We start from the raw sequence: 19176 nt of genomic DNA on the forward strand, positions 1-19176 counted from the left end.
TCTAAGTCATATCCTCAACAAGAACTGAATATCAAATAAGGAAACCAAAAAACAAAATAAAGAGAAAAGGAAATCTTCATTAGATTAAATGATTAAAGAAGAGACACACTGTTGTCAAATTCTAAACTCACAAAAATTACATACATTTTATGACATTTAGAAGCCTACATCTGAAGATATTACTACAAAGAGAAGCACAAATTTGGCCCTATGAATTACTGACAGTACTTTACAATGCCTCTCACATTTATCCCTTTGTTCCTATTCCCTTTGCCACTAACCTAGTCTAGGACCTTATTAATATACTCTGAAAAAAGTCTAATCTGATCTCCCTGACAGATTTCCTTGCCTCTAACCTTTTTCTCCTCAACGTGCATAACTGTTGCTAGATTACTAAGTCTGAAATATTCCTTTTTTTTTTCATCGAGTCCTGTTCAATGGCTTTCAAAAGATTCCTACATCTTCCCCTTACCGTTCTAAATATTCACTCCCGACCTTCTCCAGCCCACTTCCGTATACAGGAGGCTGAGTGGTAAGAAGTGCTTCACTGGCATCCCTTGCCTCTGGCTTCTGGTTAGGGCCAGTCAGTGAGGAGGAAGAGATCAGAGAGAGAAGAGAATGCTGGCAGGAAATTCACACACACACTTGCAGAGCCTTTAAGGGCTATTGGCCTCCTTCAACTTCCACACAGTTCCTGCCAGCCAGTTCTTTCCACAGAGCCTTCTCTATGTTTGGCTCCTGGTCTCCTCTCACCCTTCTTGGCTCCAAGAATAGTTTTAACACCCCACTGTTACTGACTCTATGGGGTACTGCACTCTCCACTGTGGTTACTCTTATACTCTTCACACAACTCCATAAATAATCCCTTTATTGAACTTTGCACAAGTTACGTCACTATGAGCCAGCCATCTGTTTCTTGCTAGAACCTTCACTGAGGCAGAAGCCAAACTAATCCAGACCTTTCACCTCCTGACCTCTCCGACCTGGCCTCCCATTATTTGTGATTCCACAGCTGCCATCTTACCTCTTCTTCACTGCCTATCAACCATACCCTACTCATTCGAATTCTCACCCTAGCCTTTCCTCTTGCTTGGAATAGCCTGCCTTTTCCACTCCATCTATCCAGTTCTACTCTCTTTCAAGCTTCAGGTGCAATCCCACATCACCAGGATGTCATAACAGACCATTCAAGTTTGCAGCAATCTCTTCCTGCTTTGAACTTTGTGCTCTGTTTGGCACTTATATTTTTATTGAATGCTTCCTTGCTATCTCTTGTTTTCCTGCAGGAGTATAAACTTCTCAAGGACAGCAACTGTTTCATATTTTTCCATCTACTGTACAAAAATGAGCAAAATCCTCATATATTTTGTTAATCAATTATATCTATCAAGCCACTCTTTTACAGATTTTTAAAAGCGACTACCAGGAGAAATAATATGACTAAGGAAAATCTTAGTACTTGAGTATTACCCTTTGTTCACAAAACACAGACATATTGATTCTTCTCATTTATATAGGATAACACTTTACTGATGCTTCCATTTTCAAAAAATAAAACAATGCAGTGTCTATCCATAAGAAAAAAATCAACAGAATGTACCAAATTTTGACAGACAAACATTAAAAATTATAAGAAACAATTACTCAAGCCAGAAAGAAAAAGAAATAGAAGCATTTCATCTATTCTTGTGCCTGCCAGCATTGCTGGAGAGAAAGAAAGGAACATGAAACAAACATTTTACATTAACTATGGTGACCAAGTTGTTTTCAAAAAAGAAAGAAAAGAAATTATCTTTTAAATGTTTCCAAGAAGACAAAACATAATTTTCTCACCTTACCAACCCGTAAGTCTGTCAATTTCAAATGATTTTGAAATAAAGCCAGTGGAAAAACTGAGTAGCTCAGCGTCCCAAATTACAGCTCCTCAGTGATGGTATAGATTGCCAGCCTAGTGGCAGAATCATCCTTTAGTAAAGGGTAAGAAAACATCATCCCACATTGTCCTGCACAAAGTGGACTGCTGACTTGTACCTAATGGAATAGCCAGCATTTTACTAGCTATTCTTCCCAGTTATTTTCTTTTTTACATCAAGACAGAGCAGAAGATGAAAGTGATATTAAGAGGAAGGAGAGCTTACTATAAACAAAGATCTGTAAAGTAAAAAATTGTCTAGGTTATAAGTGCTGTAATGTTTGATATAGAGTAGTTAAATATGATCTCCATAAAAACCATTTATTAAGTACATAGTATAATTCCAGAAAAAAAAATAATAACTGATTTCAAATTCCACTATAGAGACTAAATTTTTACCTGGCCTGTGTACACCACTGTAGTCATCCATGTTTACAACTGACATCCGTTCTGATTGGCCAGAGCCTGTGGCAGACTTACTGATAATATTTTGTACATTACACATTAACAATCTGGAAGAATTGGGTGTAGCAGAAATATGTAAATGATACTATCGGCTATGACCAATTCTAGGTAACTGTACTGTAAATCAACAGAACACCTAGCCACTTCCCTGGGCCTTCCCATCATCATGAGCCACAGAAAATTAGGTCAAATATGTTGGTCAACTGCTACGATATCATACCAACACAGACACAGTGCACTGGGACCTCATAACTTAGAGTAACATACCTTTCCGTGAGTTTCCGAAGATAATACTACCACTGTTGCAGGACTTGCCCGTTCAGCTAAAGACAGGGTCCTTGTCCGTCCCACGGCCATGAAAATTTAGGCTCGCAGATGGTTTGAAGAGTGAGTAAAGCAGGATTTTATTGGGTGAAAAGGGAAAAAATGGGGAAACATGGACGCTGGCCTGGCTAGAGCACCTCCCACCCGAAGCTTGAGTCCCAGGCTCCACACAGGAAGAGGAGGGACCAGGCTCCTCCTTGCTGCAAGTGCCGTGAATTTCCCAAGACTCCACCCCAGTGGGCTGGCTGGTTGGAGTTTTTCAGAGGATCTCCTCCCCACCTGGCTGTCTCATTCTCCGCTCTAAAAAAGTACATCGAACAGCTGTTAGATTAAGAATAAAGACTAAGACCAATCTTAACTGCTTCCTGCTAACAGGGACCACTGTTTGGGGGAAATTGCAGTCAGAGTGCCCTCAGAGGTCTATTTAAAGGTTCCCAGCTGAGGGGGCAATTGTCTGAGGCTCTGCTTTTGAGACTGTTTGGAGTCTGATGGTCTCTTTTGCCAGCATGTTGGGCTTCTGGGTTCCTTTCCCCTGAGCCCAATCCTAAAACAACCAGTTTAATTAAGGCTTGGGAAATTAACTCTTTCCTGTTTGGAAGATGCATCTGAGGAGAGTGTAGTATGAAAACACAATTACCTATCAGTGAAGAGAGAACAGAGGAGGAGAAAGGAAAAGGAAGGCATTTTTTAAAGGAGTCCCAAGGGTTCAGGATGCATTTGAAAGGGGTGGCTATCCATCTAGAAAGAGGGGAGCAGGCATACCTGGTTTCCTTCTGTCCCTAACATATACTCAGGGTATGTGAAGGAGAGAATGAAGAGTCCTCTTTCCCTCGTCCATCTTTGCATCCCTGAGTCCCAGTGACCTTGTCGGGTCCCACCATGAGTGCCAGAGCAGCTGGCACCCATCAAGCAGGAAGGGCCTAGAGAATACGAATCAGCTGCTCTCACCTATGTCTCTATCCCTGCTACTGTCAGTAGCCTTGGAATTCCCTAGACCTCGTTTATGCCGTAGATATTAATGTGGCCTTTATCCATGAAACAGGAAGCTTGGGGTTGGCTTAGTCAGCAAGACATGCTCACCTGTGCTGTGCCTTTTAACCTGTTGTCATTTGCCTCCGGATCCCTCATATCCTGTTTTCCCTCCTAGAGCTTTTACCTGAAGCTTGGAATTGAGTTTGAGACAAAAATATTTTTCAGGCAGTTGCAGTCTCCTTATCATAAGCCAAATGCTAAGGTGAAACTGTGGAACTGAGTCCTCCCCCAACAAGGGAGAGAAACAGATGTCTTGTGACACACCAAGATAACTGGTAGCTGTAGCTATGCCTGCTAAGATTTGGGTGCATGGCACTTGGCTTTGGTTAGTTCCCTTGGTTTTACTTCCTTAATAAGGAAACCTCTGGGTGATGGGCACCCTATTTATTCCATCACCTAGCAGAATTTGCAGAGTAATTGCTCAGCACTAGAATATTGATCCAGATTTCTAAATTACCCATCCCTCTTGTTCTTTCTGAGCTGCAGTCAGGGATTGCTGGTTGGGTCACAGGAACAAGCAGGGTTAGTCTAAAATGTAGGCAAAAACTTAAAAACAACTAATGAGAGCCAGGCACAGTGGCTCACACCAGTAATCCCAGCATTTTGGTAGGCAGAGGTGGGCAGATCACCAGAAGTCGGGAGTTCAAGAGCAGCCTGACGAACAAGGAGAAACCCTGTCTCTACTAAAAATACAAAATTAGCAGGGCATGGTGGCACATACCTGTAATCCCAGCTGAGGCAGGAGAATTGCTTGAACCTGTTAGGCGGAGGTTGCAATGAGCTGAGATCGTACCATTGTACTCCAGCCTGCGCAACAAGAGCAAAACTCAGTCAAAAAAAAAAAAAAAACACTAATGAATTTATAATTTAATGAGAAATGGATGATAAGTTTTGAAACATAATTTCTCTCTCCAGTCCTTTTTGTAAAAAAAAAAAAAATTATAATAGGACAGAGTTGTTTGCAAATAGACTTTAGTTTTATACTTGGCCTCATTATTTGCATAAAGTGCAGCAAGAATAATTATTTCTACGCCTTTTGGACTGGCTTTAATGGAAGTCTGTTCCACAAGGAATATCAGATAAAACCTTTCAATGCTGATCCCAGCTATGGTTTGTACCCTTAAATGCCTATGAGTTGGGTGATCCTCTCATTTTAAGGTCCTAAGTTAAAGTTGGAACTCCTGGACCTGTTAGAAAGTGACATTCTTTACTAACCATGGATCAGGAACCCTGTACAGGGACTGCATAGACAAGAGTATGAGGCCAGTTTCCCCACTGGGATTTTTTTGGCTCTGTAAGTTGAATCCTTAAAGGGAAGCATACACTTCCAGTCAAACCCTTGGTAAAGTACCCAGTTTTTCTAAATGTATCTTATTGGAAAAGAAAAACTGAATTCTTGTGGCACTGATGCAAACAACTATATTGCCATAAATTAAGACTACTCACAGATAGTTTCCAAATTCTAAAGGAATCAGGCAGAGAGAAACAAATATGCTCCAAATTTTCATTGCAGGAGTATATCTTACTTAATTATTAAAGCCTGTAAATAGTTCAAAATGTTTCCTTGACTCTGAAAAATAAAACAAGGATGAGCAATATTCCAAGAAAAAGTCAATAGGTTGCTTCAGCTTTCTGAGTTCAGTTCATTTACTCAACTATGGTTTTGCTTGATATTTGTGAGCATTTCAGCTCTTCATGAGTCCTGTAGATATTCCTTATTCCAATGTTACAATCTCCAAAGTTATCAGAAACCTGTATTTGGGAGTACCTGTTAAGGTCCTAGAGCTTATTATGAACCATCTTTTGAAAAGGATAAAAACAAGACAGCAATTGTCTGTGAAGAGCAAAATGTCCAGGGTAGTTACAGTTGAAACACAATTGACAAATTTGGTTATCTCCATGGTTTACAATAACCTAACAACCTTAATTATGATTGATAGCATACATTTAGACATTAGAATTTTAGAAATCCCATAGAATTTTGGAACGTAGATTAGAATTATTGACCAAGATATGACCTAAAGTAGACTGAACATCATTTTGACAATCCCATGTACTTAAATATGTTAAATAATCCTGTTTACCTCTTTTCTGGACATTCCAGGGGGCCTCCGGACATCCATAAAGCTAGATGTCAGGAAGAACAATTCTGAAACTGAAGTTTGATTTTGGGAAGCCTTTTAAATGTGTTTAAAGAACTTGATATTATGAAATATAATCCCAGATTGCCATAAATTATTTATTGTGCCAAAATGATGACTCAAAAATCTTAAAGAAGCAAAAACCTTTTATAACTTTACAAATTTTGCCAAAGAGCAGATTAGTGCCTGAAGAAAACTTTGTTATGGTTTTATTTTAATGCTCAATTTACCAAAAAAACCACATAATACCCTTTTTTGAATTTAGTCAATATGTTCACAGAGAGAACCTCTTCTGCAAGATTAATTTCCACAGTACTTTCATCACTTCTTTGAACCTTCAGCTTTTTCCTAATTTAATACAATCCTTTAACCCTAGGCCAAAGTTTACATTTCCATGCCTTCTTATGACCTTTTACTATAAAAACATATTTTACTATTTATACACCACTTGCACATAAATCTATTTTTAGTAGTTTTTAACTACATGTTATAATGGTAACGCCTAACAGTTTTTAACTTTAAGGTAAAACCTGGTAAGTTACTTTAATTGTGTACTCACTGCAGCCGAGGTTTGCCTTTATTAGTTAAGGGCATAATTAGTTTCATATATCCCCAGGCCTCACTGATTGTGAAGCCAGCAAGACAGTTCTCAAAATCCAAAAAGCAGTTTATAACCTAAAACACTTAGCAAACCTTGCATCTGACCTGAATAGCTTAGTAGCTTAGTTCACCTATTTACTTTTTCTTTTTTTTTTTTTTTTTTTTTTTTTTTTTTGAGACGGAGTTTCGCTCTTGTTACCCAGGCTGGAGTGCAATGGCGCGATCTCGGCTCACCGCAACCTCCGCCTCCTGGGTTCAGGCAATTCTCTTGTCTCAGCCTCCTGAGTAGTTGGGATTACAGGCACGTGCCACCATGCCCAGCTAATTTTTTGTATTTTTAGTAGAGACGGGGTTTCACCCTGTTGACCAGGTTGGTCTCGATCTCTCGACCTTGTGATCCACCCACCTCGGCCTCCCAAAGTGCTGGGATTACAGGCTTGAGCCACCGAACTATTTACATTTTAATGACACCTTCATTTTACCAATAATTTTTATGGCTGTTTTTATTTCTCAAAGATTAAAGTCACGGTGCACTGAAAGTTACCACAGCTTTTAACTTCCTTTAAGAAAAATTAGATCCAAGTGCTTGTCTTTCTTTAGGCCAAATTAATTAGAGCTCTTTTGACAGACATCACACACAGTATACACACAGACAGGCAAAAGAAAACCCAGTCACTGCAAAGGGCCATTTAAGAGACAGATCTAGAAAAACATGCAGATATCAAAACCAGAGAGGGCTCATCCTTTAAGGCAGAATTGCTAAACAAAGCCTTTTACAAGCCATGCCCTCAGGATGCACAACAAGATGGAGGCTTGATTTTACAACCAAAACTTTGCAGAGAATACAGTGATAATTGTTGGGGTGGGGGTCTGGTCTAATAAAGGGGGAAAAAGAACTTTAAAGGCTAACTGCCTACAGGTGAAGAAAAGAAAAAAAAAGTTTTAAAATGCTTGGGGAAAAACCTCTTATTCTTAGGCAAGTTCCTCCACCAGCGAGAAAAGCTTAATTACTGTCCAATGAAGCTTAACCCCTTGGCCAGGGAACAAGCCAGCCAGCTGTGTGGGACCCTGCGGCCATGCGTCCCAGCCCCAGCAGTGAGGGGAGAGCAGCAGGGAGCTGCTGCTCCCTGGTCAATCCTGAAAAAGGAAGCAAAGGGCCGTGAAAAGGCCCAGAAGTGACAGGGTATGGAAGCATGTTTTCCTCCACCCTCAAAAATTTGAGGATGAAAAGGCTTAGAAGCAACAGTGAGAGGTTTTGAGTCCCCATTTCACTCACCACTTCTTGAGCCCCATTTGGGTGCCAAAAATGTTGCAGGCCTTTTCCTTGGTTCAGGTAAAGACAGGGTTAAAGACAGAGTCCTTGTCCGTCCCATGGCCATGACAATTTAGACTCACAAGTGGCTTGAAGAATGAGTAAAGCAGGGTTTCACTGGGTGAAAAGGAAGATGAGGGGAAAATGGTGACTCCGGCTCGGCCAGACTCCCTGCGGGAGTGCTTCCCGCATGCAGCTTGAATCCCAGGTTCCACACAGGAAGAGGAGGAGCCAGGCTCCTCCCCACTACAAACTGCGCAAACTTCCCAAGGCTCCACCCCATGGGGAGGCCAGTTGGAGTTTTTCTGGGGACCCCTTCCCACCTGGCTGTCTCACCACCACTCCTTTCTAAATAAAGCTTGTTAGAATGGGCCAACATTATACACAAATAGCTCTACCACCATGACCTTGGATCTGCTCCTAGAAACCCTTACACACCATCATTCCATGGCACTGAGAACCTAATCCCAGCTTCCTGGCTGGTTACCATTGCAGGCGATGGCTGTGCTCAGAATACAGATTTAATAAACTTGTATTACCCAGAAATCTACCTCTTTCACATTACTGTAACAAGAATTACTTTGTTAGATAAGCTTAATGACTCTGGATATGCAAGCTTGAGGGTCTGAGATCTTAGCAAGAATATTTCAGTCACAGATCATGTCGTCAATTATCTCTGATGTTCAGAACACAGTGCAAGTGCAATGGAATGATAATCCATTAGGCCCCAAAGACCAGCTTTGCCTACCACAGAACCCCAGGACCACACAAAGCCAGGACAGTTGTGGAAAACACTGGAGTCAAACATAATCATTTTGGAGAGCTTTTTAATTTTTCCTCAATGGGAATATATTCAAATATTACTTCTGTAATTTAAAAATAGGTAAATCCAGTTTTAAACTATGCTTTTCCTCTAACTCTTATGTCTACTCAATGTAAGAAATTTAAACGTATGTTTTCTATTGTCATCAAGTTCTTTTTTACCATCTCTTATTTTTTTCTATTGTACTAATAGAAAAGATGAAATATCCACAGAGAAGACATTGGGAGAGCCTGGTGAAACCATTGTGGTTTCAACAGGTAAGCTTAGATCTCATTTCTTTCCTTCTGAACTTTAATCAAATCAAGAAAGCATGTTATTTACAAAGCAATTCCTAATTGAAGTTAATGTTTATAATTTACTTTCTGAAAACCAAGCTTATATTTTTTATTGATTTATTGTATATTTATATATAATGTATACATATATATATACACATATTATATATATATATATATAATTGCACTTTCGGTTCTGGGGTACATGTGCAGAACATGCAGGATTGCTGCATAGGAACATACATGGCAATGTGATTTGCTGCCTCCATCCCCCCGTCACCTACATCTGGCATTTCTCCCCATGTTATCCCTCTCCAACCTCCCTAACCCCACTGTTCCAACCCTATTCCCCTCCAACAGACCCCAGTGTGTGACACTCCCCTCCCTTGTTCATAACCGGCTTATATTTCTAACCTTATAAAATAATTTTAATTTATTGTATAAAACTTGAAAAATATAGAAAAAATAAAGGTAAAACCACTCAATATCTTAGTCTGGAAGCAACCATCATGAACATTCACTGCCTATTTTCTGCCTTCTTTCATCTATTACATACACATATTACTGAGACTGTATTTACTTAGAGTTTGTATCATTTTTTCCACTTAGCCTGATATAAAGAATATTTTATCGTTCCACTAAAACTTCTTTAAAATCATCCTTTTAATGTCTTCCAACATTCTGTTGCATTCATACAGCTGTCGTCAACTTAACCATTGCATTATTGTATTTGACATTACAAATAGTGTTTTACTTAAGATATTTAAATATAAATCTTTGCCAAATTACTAATTTCTCAAAATAGATTACTAAATCAAAGACTATGGATTTTAAGGTTTTTAATAGATTTTGCCAAATTTGTTTTCCAGAAATTTTGTTACAATTTAAATAACCCACTGGCAGAAAAGACAAGAGCCTGTCTCATTGCAATACTTATCAATATTGAATATTACTATTTATTCTAGAGTTTGCCAAAAGGCAGAGAAAAATCATTTCTCCTATGTTCATTAGATGTTTGAAATTTCTCTTTCATGTATATTTTTATTGCGGTCTTCCCATTTTCCCATATAATCTCAGAATACTTTTAAATATATGCAATAAGACTATCCTCTGGGCAATGTATTCCTCAGTTCATTTGGTTTTTAGTAATGTAAATAATGCTTTAAGAAATTAATTTTTGATGACTTAAAATATAGAAATTGAGAAAATAGAGATTTGTAAATAAATTATATTTTCTCATTCTTTACTGGTATTCAGAGAAAGCTGCTGTGCCTATATTTCAGTTTTCTCCTAAGTTTAACTAATTTATCCTTTCTAGACTGACTTGTAGCTAATAATCAGACAAGCCTAGTTGAATTTCAATTATAAAATAGTTAGTGGTGGCCCTGTGTGATGGCTCACACCTATAATCCCAGCACTTTGGGAGGCCAAGGTGGGCAGATCACAAGGTCAGGAGATCAAGACCATTCTGGCCATGGTGAAACCCCATCTCTACTAAAATACAAAAAATTAGCTGGGCGTGGTGACATGTGCTTGTAGTCCCAGATACTCAGGAGGGGGAATTTCTTGAACCTGGTAGACGGAGGTTGCAGTGAGCCAATATTATGCCACCGCACTGTAGCCTGGGGACAGAGCAAGACTCCATCCCAAAAAATAATAATAATAATAATAGTTAATGGTAAAATGCATTTTTAACAATGAAAAGAAGAGCTGTGTAGTTAATTCCCCCTTATAAACAGCTCAGATTTGATCTGTGACTCCTAATATCAAGTCTTATTCAAAAAGGTGTTATTTACAGGAGGAGCATATAAACACATCAAAAGATGTTCATTTTAATATGAGAAAACAATCAAAATTAATAGGAGAATTGAAATTTCTACTTTAAATTTGAAGTTAGTATACTTTAGCTGATAGAAACTTTTGTAATAACAAGATTAGATTTAGTAAGATAAGTTAGAGTAAGTTAAAATGACCCCTTTCTTATAAATTATTTTTCTTTTTTTTTTAAACTTTGAGGGACAAGTGGACAATTGAAATATTATAATATAATGTGAGATATCACCACCATATATTTGCATTCCAGCAACAAGTGTTTTAGAATTATTCCCTCTGTACTTCTGGACACCTCACGTTGAAGAACACACACAGAACAGTCGACATTAGATTTTGATTGGGAAATGTCACTAGGTGCCTAGGTGTGAAGGAAGAGTGAGCAATCTCCAAAAGAGGCTGAATGCACTTAAAGATAAACCCAAGCTACCTAATAATTGTTTTTAGTTGTCATGTGAATAATTTCTCTTTTTGAGGCAATAAAATGGAAGGACGGCCAAAAAAAAAAAATTGTTCTTCTAGGGTACTGGCTAAGCATTTTTTTTCTAACAAAAATTGTAGCGTAAACCAATTATTCATAGGATTGTAAAGTTTGAAGATGCCTTACATTGGTAATAGTCTGGTGAAGTCCAGAGCACAGAACACATCTATCACAATTGCTTACAGCAGGATTCTTCAATGAGAGCAGAGTGGAAGATGCCAGGGACCACATCCTTTGAGGTTCTGATATGCCACAGGGTATGTAGTTTACTAGCCAAAAAACTGCCTTTCGTAGATGATTCTGATACCCACTCTCAAGCCCCTATTAGGAAGCATGATTCCACACCCAGTGAGATTACTTCACAGATCCCCACAGTGACAAGTGACCTCTTGTAACTGATGATTCCCAGGTACCACGTACTCCTCAGGGAGTAAGGAAAGATCAAATCATTTTTCAGTATATCCTGTTTTCTAAAACACAAGAATAAACTAATGCATTCTGTGTTTTTGCCTAATTAAGGTTGGAATAGAAAGCTGTTTCTGGGTAAATATAAACCAATTAACTATAACACTATTTTCCCTGAGCATTTTTTAAATAATAATTTATTACAGAATAGAAGTGCATTTGTATTACAATAATGCTTTTTTTCTTTGTTTGAATAGAACCCAGACTTTCATTCTACGGAGATCTTTAAAAATATCAAAACATTTGCCACATATTTGAAATGGCTTATGGTGATCTGTTCTAAAAGAAGTGAAATTGATAGCATCTTAATATTCTTTCATCCCTTGGATTTTCTGATTAAAGTCTTATGCCTCAATGATTGCTAAAGCAATCTACATTTTAAAGACTTGGGTAGTATTCTAAGAAAACTCTCAGAAGAGCAAATTCAAGGTAAACATCTGCTTATGCGACCTTTAAATAGTGTCAAAAAGAAAAAATTAATCAGGTCTTATCCGGCAAAAGCATTTATAACACTTACAGGGGAGCACCAAACTTGGGTCCTTAAGAGAAAGAATGAAGAATTTAACTAGGACAGAGTATGTGTCATATTTTTTCAAGAACATATTTATGTGATCTGAAAAATATGAGTTCAGAAGGTACCGAACATCTGTAAATTTCAGAATGACAGAATGAATTTTGACCTCAGTCTAATTTAAACTCCTCTATTCTCATTTTTGTGTCTTTAATTTTTAAACTTTTCACAGATGTTGCCAACGTCTCACTTGAGCCATTCCCTCTCACTCCTGATGACGCACTCCTCAATGAAATTCTCGATCGTACAATCAATGACACCAAGATGCCTACAACAGTAAGAAGTTCCTAGAGTCAATCTAGCTCTTCATGTGCCTGTTTCTGTTCTTAAGAAAACAGGAAAAGAGAACGGATAAACCATCCGTTCAGTAATATTAGTGTTATATTTTGTCACTCTGGTCAATGACAAAGAGTCAGTCACTGACAAGAGTAGTCAGTGACTTTGCTCTACTCTTCACTTTCACTTCTTGCTAGGTACTGAGGGCGGAAACATAGATTGAGACTTAGGATAAAGTGGGAGGGGTTATAAGAAACAATTTAATTATAAGCTCTGGAGTGCTGGGGCCCTTTTCCCTCAGTACCTAACAAAACCTCATATATATTAGTGCTCACAAAGTGTTAGAATGAATCAATCAATCAATCATGAAGCTCTGATTGATGACTAATAATTCATGTTGAACAATAATTCAATGTGGATAGCAAAAGTGAAGGCTTTGTTCTCAGTCATGTCTGGGATGAACGGATCAAATAGATATCAAAATGACGAAAATCTCGTGTGTAAAATGGGAAAAATAAACAGTGTTCAAAGGCAAAGAGGAGCACTGGCCACCACTCTGAGTGCAAAAGTCTGTAGGATGAGAGAGTGGTTGCAGAATTTAAATGTGGAAACAGGGAAACACTGTCCTCACTGTCGACAAAAAGTAAACTCTGTAACATATTTGAAGAGATTTATTCTGAGCCAAATATGAGTGAATGTGGCCCCTGACACACCCGTCAGGAGGTCCTGAGAACATGTGTTCAAGGTGGTCAGGGTGCAGCTTGGTTTTATACATTTTAGGGAGGCATGAGACACCAATCAAATGCATTTGAGAAATACATTGGTTTGGTACAGAAAGGCGGGACAATTTGAAGGCAGTGGGGCTTCCAGGCTATAGGTAAATTTAAACATTTTCTGGTTGACAATTGATTGAGTTTGTCTAAAGACCTGGGATCAATAGAAAGGAAATGTTCATGTTAAGATAAAGGTTGTGTAGACCAAGGTTCTTTCGAAGTCTCATAGTGGTTGTCCTTAGAGACAATAGATGACAAATATTCCCTATTCAGACCTTTAAAATGTGCTGGACTCTCAGTTATTCTCTTTAGGATTTGGAAGGCCTGGAAGAAAAAGATCTAGCTATGTTAATAGAGATTATTCACAGATGCAAGTTTTTACCCACAAGGACAGCTTTGCAGGGTCATTTTAAAATATGGCAAAGAGACATGGTTTTGGCGTAAAAACATGTTGAATTTTTTTTCTCACATAATGTTATGCCAGAATCAGATTGGAAAGTAAGTCACAATATATAGGGTTAAATAAACCCATCTGATGAGAATTTATAGTTTGTAGGGCATGACTCCCTAGACCCCTTAGATAGGAATTTGGGCAAAATAAAAAATCAGAGATCAGTCCTCACTCATTAGTCAGGAGTGTAAAGCTTCAACTGCACACAGTAGGCAGTAGACCCAAAAGGAGGCAGTATTATAAGGAGTGGCAGCCTAGAACCTGGCTCTACTCATCTTCACACTGCTACTGCTACCACCCCTACCACCCATGGGGCCTCAGAGGTGACTCCTCTAACTCTTTCCCCTTCGTTTCAATCTATCTCCAAAATACAAGTCAAAGCTTCAGGGCAAAGGCACAAAGTTCGGCCTCACCAGCTCTACGACATAAACCAGAGATTAGACCCTGTTGCCATCCTATTTGCCTGTTAGGCCACATGGCTCCAGATTTGTTGAACTACTGTCATGAGCAAAGAATGAAAATACTACATTTTGGCTGGGCATGGTGGCTAGCGCCTGTAATCCCAGCACCTTGGGAGGTCAACACAGGAGGATCACTTGAGGCCAGGAGTTCAAGATCAGCCTGGGCAAGATAGAGAGACTACATCTTTACAAAAAATTTAAAAATTACTTGGGCATAGTGGTGCATGCTTGTAGTCCCAGCCGAGGAAGGAGGATTGCTTGAGCCTGGGAGATTGAGGCTGCAGTGAGCTGTGATCGCCATTGCACTCCAGCCTGGGTGACAGAGTGAGACTGTCTCAAAAAAAAAAAGATGAAAGAAAATATTGTATTTTTCTGAAAAAGGCTTTCCCATCAACAGTGAAAGGTACTGTTCGAGAAAATTATTGACCATAATTCTATATATATTCACTATAAAATTTCTAAGACAACTCATCTCTCACCTCTTTTCTCACAACCCATGTCCCATCTTCTTCAAAATCTAATATAGGCTCCTCTCTCTGATTAAATATCCCCTGACTATTTCATTTCAGATTCATTTAAATGTGCCATGTAAAATTCCAATTTGCCCCACAAAATGGTAAGCTTCTAAAGAAGAATACTGCATGCCAGACTTTTTAGTGTCCCATCAGTCCCAGGACCATGCTACACCCACACAGATGCTCAATGTGTATTTGTTGAATAGATGAAAATCTTTTAAACAAACATCAGAAGTGTTTTAAATGTGAATCCACATCCTCCTGTGTCCTACTAAAGTTAGAGAGAGGCTGCAGTATTGTCCACGCCATGGCAGAGGGGAATTTGTGACAAGAAATGAGGAGGAAATATATCTGCTACCATTTATCCAGTTGTGGTCTGTCCTTCAGGGCAATTTCCATTGACCGTTCTCTTCTTTCAGCTAATTTCTCTATAAGAGACCGTGTATATAACCTGAGATACTCAATCTTCTGCAGAGAATCTTTTACTTTTTTAAGAAAACTAATGGAACTTAGTATCTTCTGGGTATCCAAGGTTGAAAAATCTGTCAGACCCAAGTTTGAAACCCAGCTCTGGGCTTGCTCTGTACCCTGGAAGCTCATGTGAATTCAGAGCAGTGAGAGACCCCTGTTGGTTCCCAGACCACCAGGCAAGAAGGATGACCCCTTGGACTTTAGTGATGGAGGCCAAGTCCAGATCCTCAGAACCGTGCTGCCGTTCCTAGCCACCAGCTTCCAAACGTGGCCCGAATACATCCTTCCTTCTGAGGGAAATTTCAGACTTTCTCTTGGCTTGATACTACTTTCTAACTAGTTTCAATGTGAAGTGTAAGCACAAATATTCTCATTAAACCACTCTAGGCTCTTCTGTAAGTTCTAGTCAAAAGGATTTTGATTCCAAAACAATTAAGCCTTCATAATCTGCTTCTTGAGACAGTATCAACATGTATTATGTAATATAACCATTTATTTGTGGTTTATGTTAACAGAAGTCCTTTTTTTTTTTAACCCAGGAAAGAGAAACAGAATTTGCTGTGTCTGAGGAGCAGAAAGTGGAGCTCAGCATCTCTCTGGTAAACCAGAGGTTCAAGGCAGAGCTTGCTGACTCCCAGTCCCCATATTACCAGGAGCTAGCAGGAAAGTCCCAACTTCAGGTGAGTAGACCCATCCTGTACAACCATACCCTAAGCTGTGACTGAGAGGTGGGAGCCCACATGACATAAGCCCTTATGGGAAATAGTTCCAGCTTCTCATGGCATCCATTTTTAACTATTAAAAAGGAAACAAAAATTACAATGGGCCCTAAAGTGTTAGAACAAATGGATCTCCAGGAAAGTTTTTCATTCCAGCTTTTCTATTCTCAAAAGTTGCGGTGGTCCCCACCTGCCCCCTCTATCCACAGTTTTGGTTACCTTGTCAACTGTAGTCCAAAAATACTAAATTGAAATTCCAGAAATAAACAATTCATTAAGAAGGTCAACAGTAGCCTAATATATGCCAATATAACAATTCTATACCATTTACCTAACATAGGCCAATAACAATTTCTATACCATTTACCATACTTTACCTCATCACATAGGCATTATATATATATATAGAGAGAGAGAGAGAGAGACCCCATTCACATAACTTTTCTTGTAGTATATTGTTACAATTGTTCTATTTTATTATTAGTTATTATTGTAAATCTCTGTGTCCAATTTATAAACTTTATGATAGGTGTGTACGTATAGAAAAAAAAACATAGTATATATGGTATTAAGTACTCTCCACAATTTCAAGCATCCACAGGGTCTTGGAATGCACCCCCCACACACCCAAGGATAAGAAGAAATCACTGTGTTTACATTTATATTTTCTTTAAAAATTGGTAGGTTTTGCCAGCCACAGTGGCTCATGCCTGTAGTCCTAGCATTTTGGGAGGCTGAGACAGGCAAATCATCTGAGGTCAGGAATTCGAGACCAGCCTGGCCAACATGGCAAAACCTCGTCTCTACTAAAAATACAAAAATTAGCCAGGTGTGGTGTTGGGCACCTGTAATCCCAGCTACTTGGGAGGCTGAGGCAAGAGAACCGCTTGAACCCCAGAGGCGGAGGTTACAGTGAGCCCAGATCCTGCCACTTTACTCCAGCCTGGGCAAAAGAGTGAAACTTGGTCTCAAAAATTAAATAAATGAATTTTTTTTTAATAAATAAAAATTAGTAGGTTTTAAAATCTCATTTAACTGAAAGACATTATGTAGATGCTCCATGCCTAGATGACCATTATGGTGTTGGTTTCACTGGTATATCCTTATAGACAAATTCATCAAGATGTCAGGGATTCACATCTTATTAAATATGTACAGCTTTTTATATGTCAATTATACCTCAATAAAGTAGATTTAAATAAAATAACTATGTAGGCACCAAGTAGAGAAAATGCTGGGTTAAAATATAAATTCTTAAATCATAATGCTTTGTCCTTACATAATATTTCAATTTTTACAGTTTGATGCAATTTAAAGACATAATATTTTTCATGGGTGATAAGAGGAAGGCAATTATGTTGTCGACGTTATCAATTAATAAACCGAGGAACTTTCCTAAAAAGTCTCTTCCATCTCTGACCTTTGCCATGTCTGTCCCTGATTAAATTCAAATGCTCTTCAATTCCCTTCAGGATAAACCCAGCTCCTATGCTGAGTGTGGCATCTATATACCATAATAAGAGCTCTGCCTTTTTTTTTTTTTTTTTTTAGCCTCATCTTAACATCAGTTTCTTATTATCCCCCTCCTTTTCACTCTAGTTTCCAGGAATGCACATTATTTCCAGGTTTTCCCCCTGTTTAGCCTTTACATGTGCTGTCTGCTCTGTCTGGAATGCCCTTCCCCAAGTCTTATTTTACATGCTTTGACAGAGAAATTTTCCTCTACCCATTCTGTGTGCGGTGACTCTGCTGGGCTCACTCACTGCTTTCACAACACCCTGTCTATGGCCTTTGTTGTCTCTATTACTGCCTCTTCATTCACCCCACTCATCACTACACGGCTATGAGCCTCTCCTAGAGAGCAGGAGTTGTTCTTTCAATCTTTGAGGCCTAACCTGCTAATACAGAGTTTGGGGTGTAGTTAACTACTCAGTAATTGTTCACATAAATGCAACTGAAAATAGAAGCATCCATGAGATTACACAACCACGAACAATATTTGTGGACAACAGGAGTGCACATCAATCTTACTCAGCACGGCCAGGGAACAAGCAAGCCCCCTTCTCATACTTAGAGAATTCAGTACTTACCTCTTCTCACCTGGAGAGGAGATGAGTAAGTGAAACGTTCTTAACCTCCAGCCTCTCTCTGCATCAGCATTCAGTCAATAAAATGTACAGAGTTTTTTCTACAAATTTCAAAGAAAAAGAATCAGCATGGGTCGTTTATGAACCAGAAAACTACTAAGACATGGATTATTAGACCAAATGAATTAAAGAATATTTTGTTAACATTTCCATTTGTTCTTTGGAACATTCTTTTTGGCAATTTCTTAGTATAGTCAAAATATCTTCAAAGTAGGATAGTTGGCCACAGACTCTTCGATGACCTGTTGTCAATTTTCTAAACACCTACAACAATCCGATGTAGAATAATGCAAATATATTGAGATTTTTTTTCAAAATCAGAGTTCTAGTTCCGCCAAAAGTTAGCTCTGAGAATTTGGAGATCCATGGCATAAGTTTTTCACTTAGAAATTAAAGAAGGTGACCTCAGAGTTCCTTTCCAAATCTAAACTGCAGTGTATAGACCTAATATCTAGCACTTTTCTTAATGTTTCATATATATTAGCTCATTTAATTTTTCATGCAATTCTATAAGTAATATTTTTTTTTTTGAGACAGTGTTGCTCTGTCGCCCAAGCCAGAGTACAGTGGCACAATCTCAGCTCACTGCAACCTCCGCCTCCCAGGTTCAAGTGATTCTTTTTCCTCAGCCTCCCAAGTAGCTGGAACTACAGGTGTACACCACCACACCCAGCTAATTTTTGTATTTTTAGTAGAGACAGGGTTTCACCATATCGAACTCCTGATCTCAGGTGATCCACTTGCCTGGGCCTCCCAAAGTGCTGGTGTTACAGGCCTGAGCCACCTTGCCCGGCCCAATATTATTTCCTCTTTTTATAAGAAGGAACTGAGGAAAGGAAATTAATATGTCCAACAGTATCATATTTATTATCTGGCAGAGCCAAGATTCCAATCCAGGCAGCCTGACACCAGAACTTTTGCTCTTAACCGCTATGCCCTGTCTCCTATTTTTCCCAAGTAAATATTTGTGGGGAAAGGACTATTGTATCATCATCAGATGGGCATGTCTTTTTGTTGTTGCTGTTGTTTGAGATGGAGTTTCACTCTTGTTGCCCAGGCTGGAGTGCAGTGGCACCATCTCAGCTCATGGCAACCTCTACTCACAGGTTCAAGCAATTCTCCTCCTTCAGCC

At 38.9% G+C, this 19176-nt stretch overlaps 1 protein-coding gene across 2 annotated transcripts in view; it reads left to right on the forward strand.

The window, feature by feature from the left end:
- The window catches only part of IMPG1 (interphotoreceptor matrix proteoglycan 1), a 146914-nt gene that overhangs the window by 30823 nt on the left and 96915 nt on the right, over window positions 1-19176 (forward strand). For both annotated transcript variants that reach the window (XM_003923274.3, XM_010334155.3), the window contains 3 exons: window positions 8802-8866; window positions 12404-12507; window positions 15718-15858. In XM_003923274.3, coding sequence (XP_003923323.1) covers window positions 8802-8866; window positions 12404-12507; window positions 15718-15858 — 310 coding nt within the window. The remainder of the gene's footprint in view (window positions 1-8801; window positions 8867-12403; window positions 12508-15717; window positions 15859-19176) is intronic.

This window comes from Saimiri boliviensis, chromosome 4, assembly GCF_048565385.1.
Source record: "Saimiri boliviensis isolate mSaiBol1 chromosome 4, mSaiBol1.pri, whole genome shotgun sequence".
Taxonomy (NCBI): domain Eukaryota; kingdom Metazoa; phylum Chordata; class Mammalia; order Primates; family Cebidae; genus Saimiri; species Saimiri boliviensis.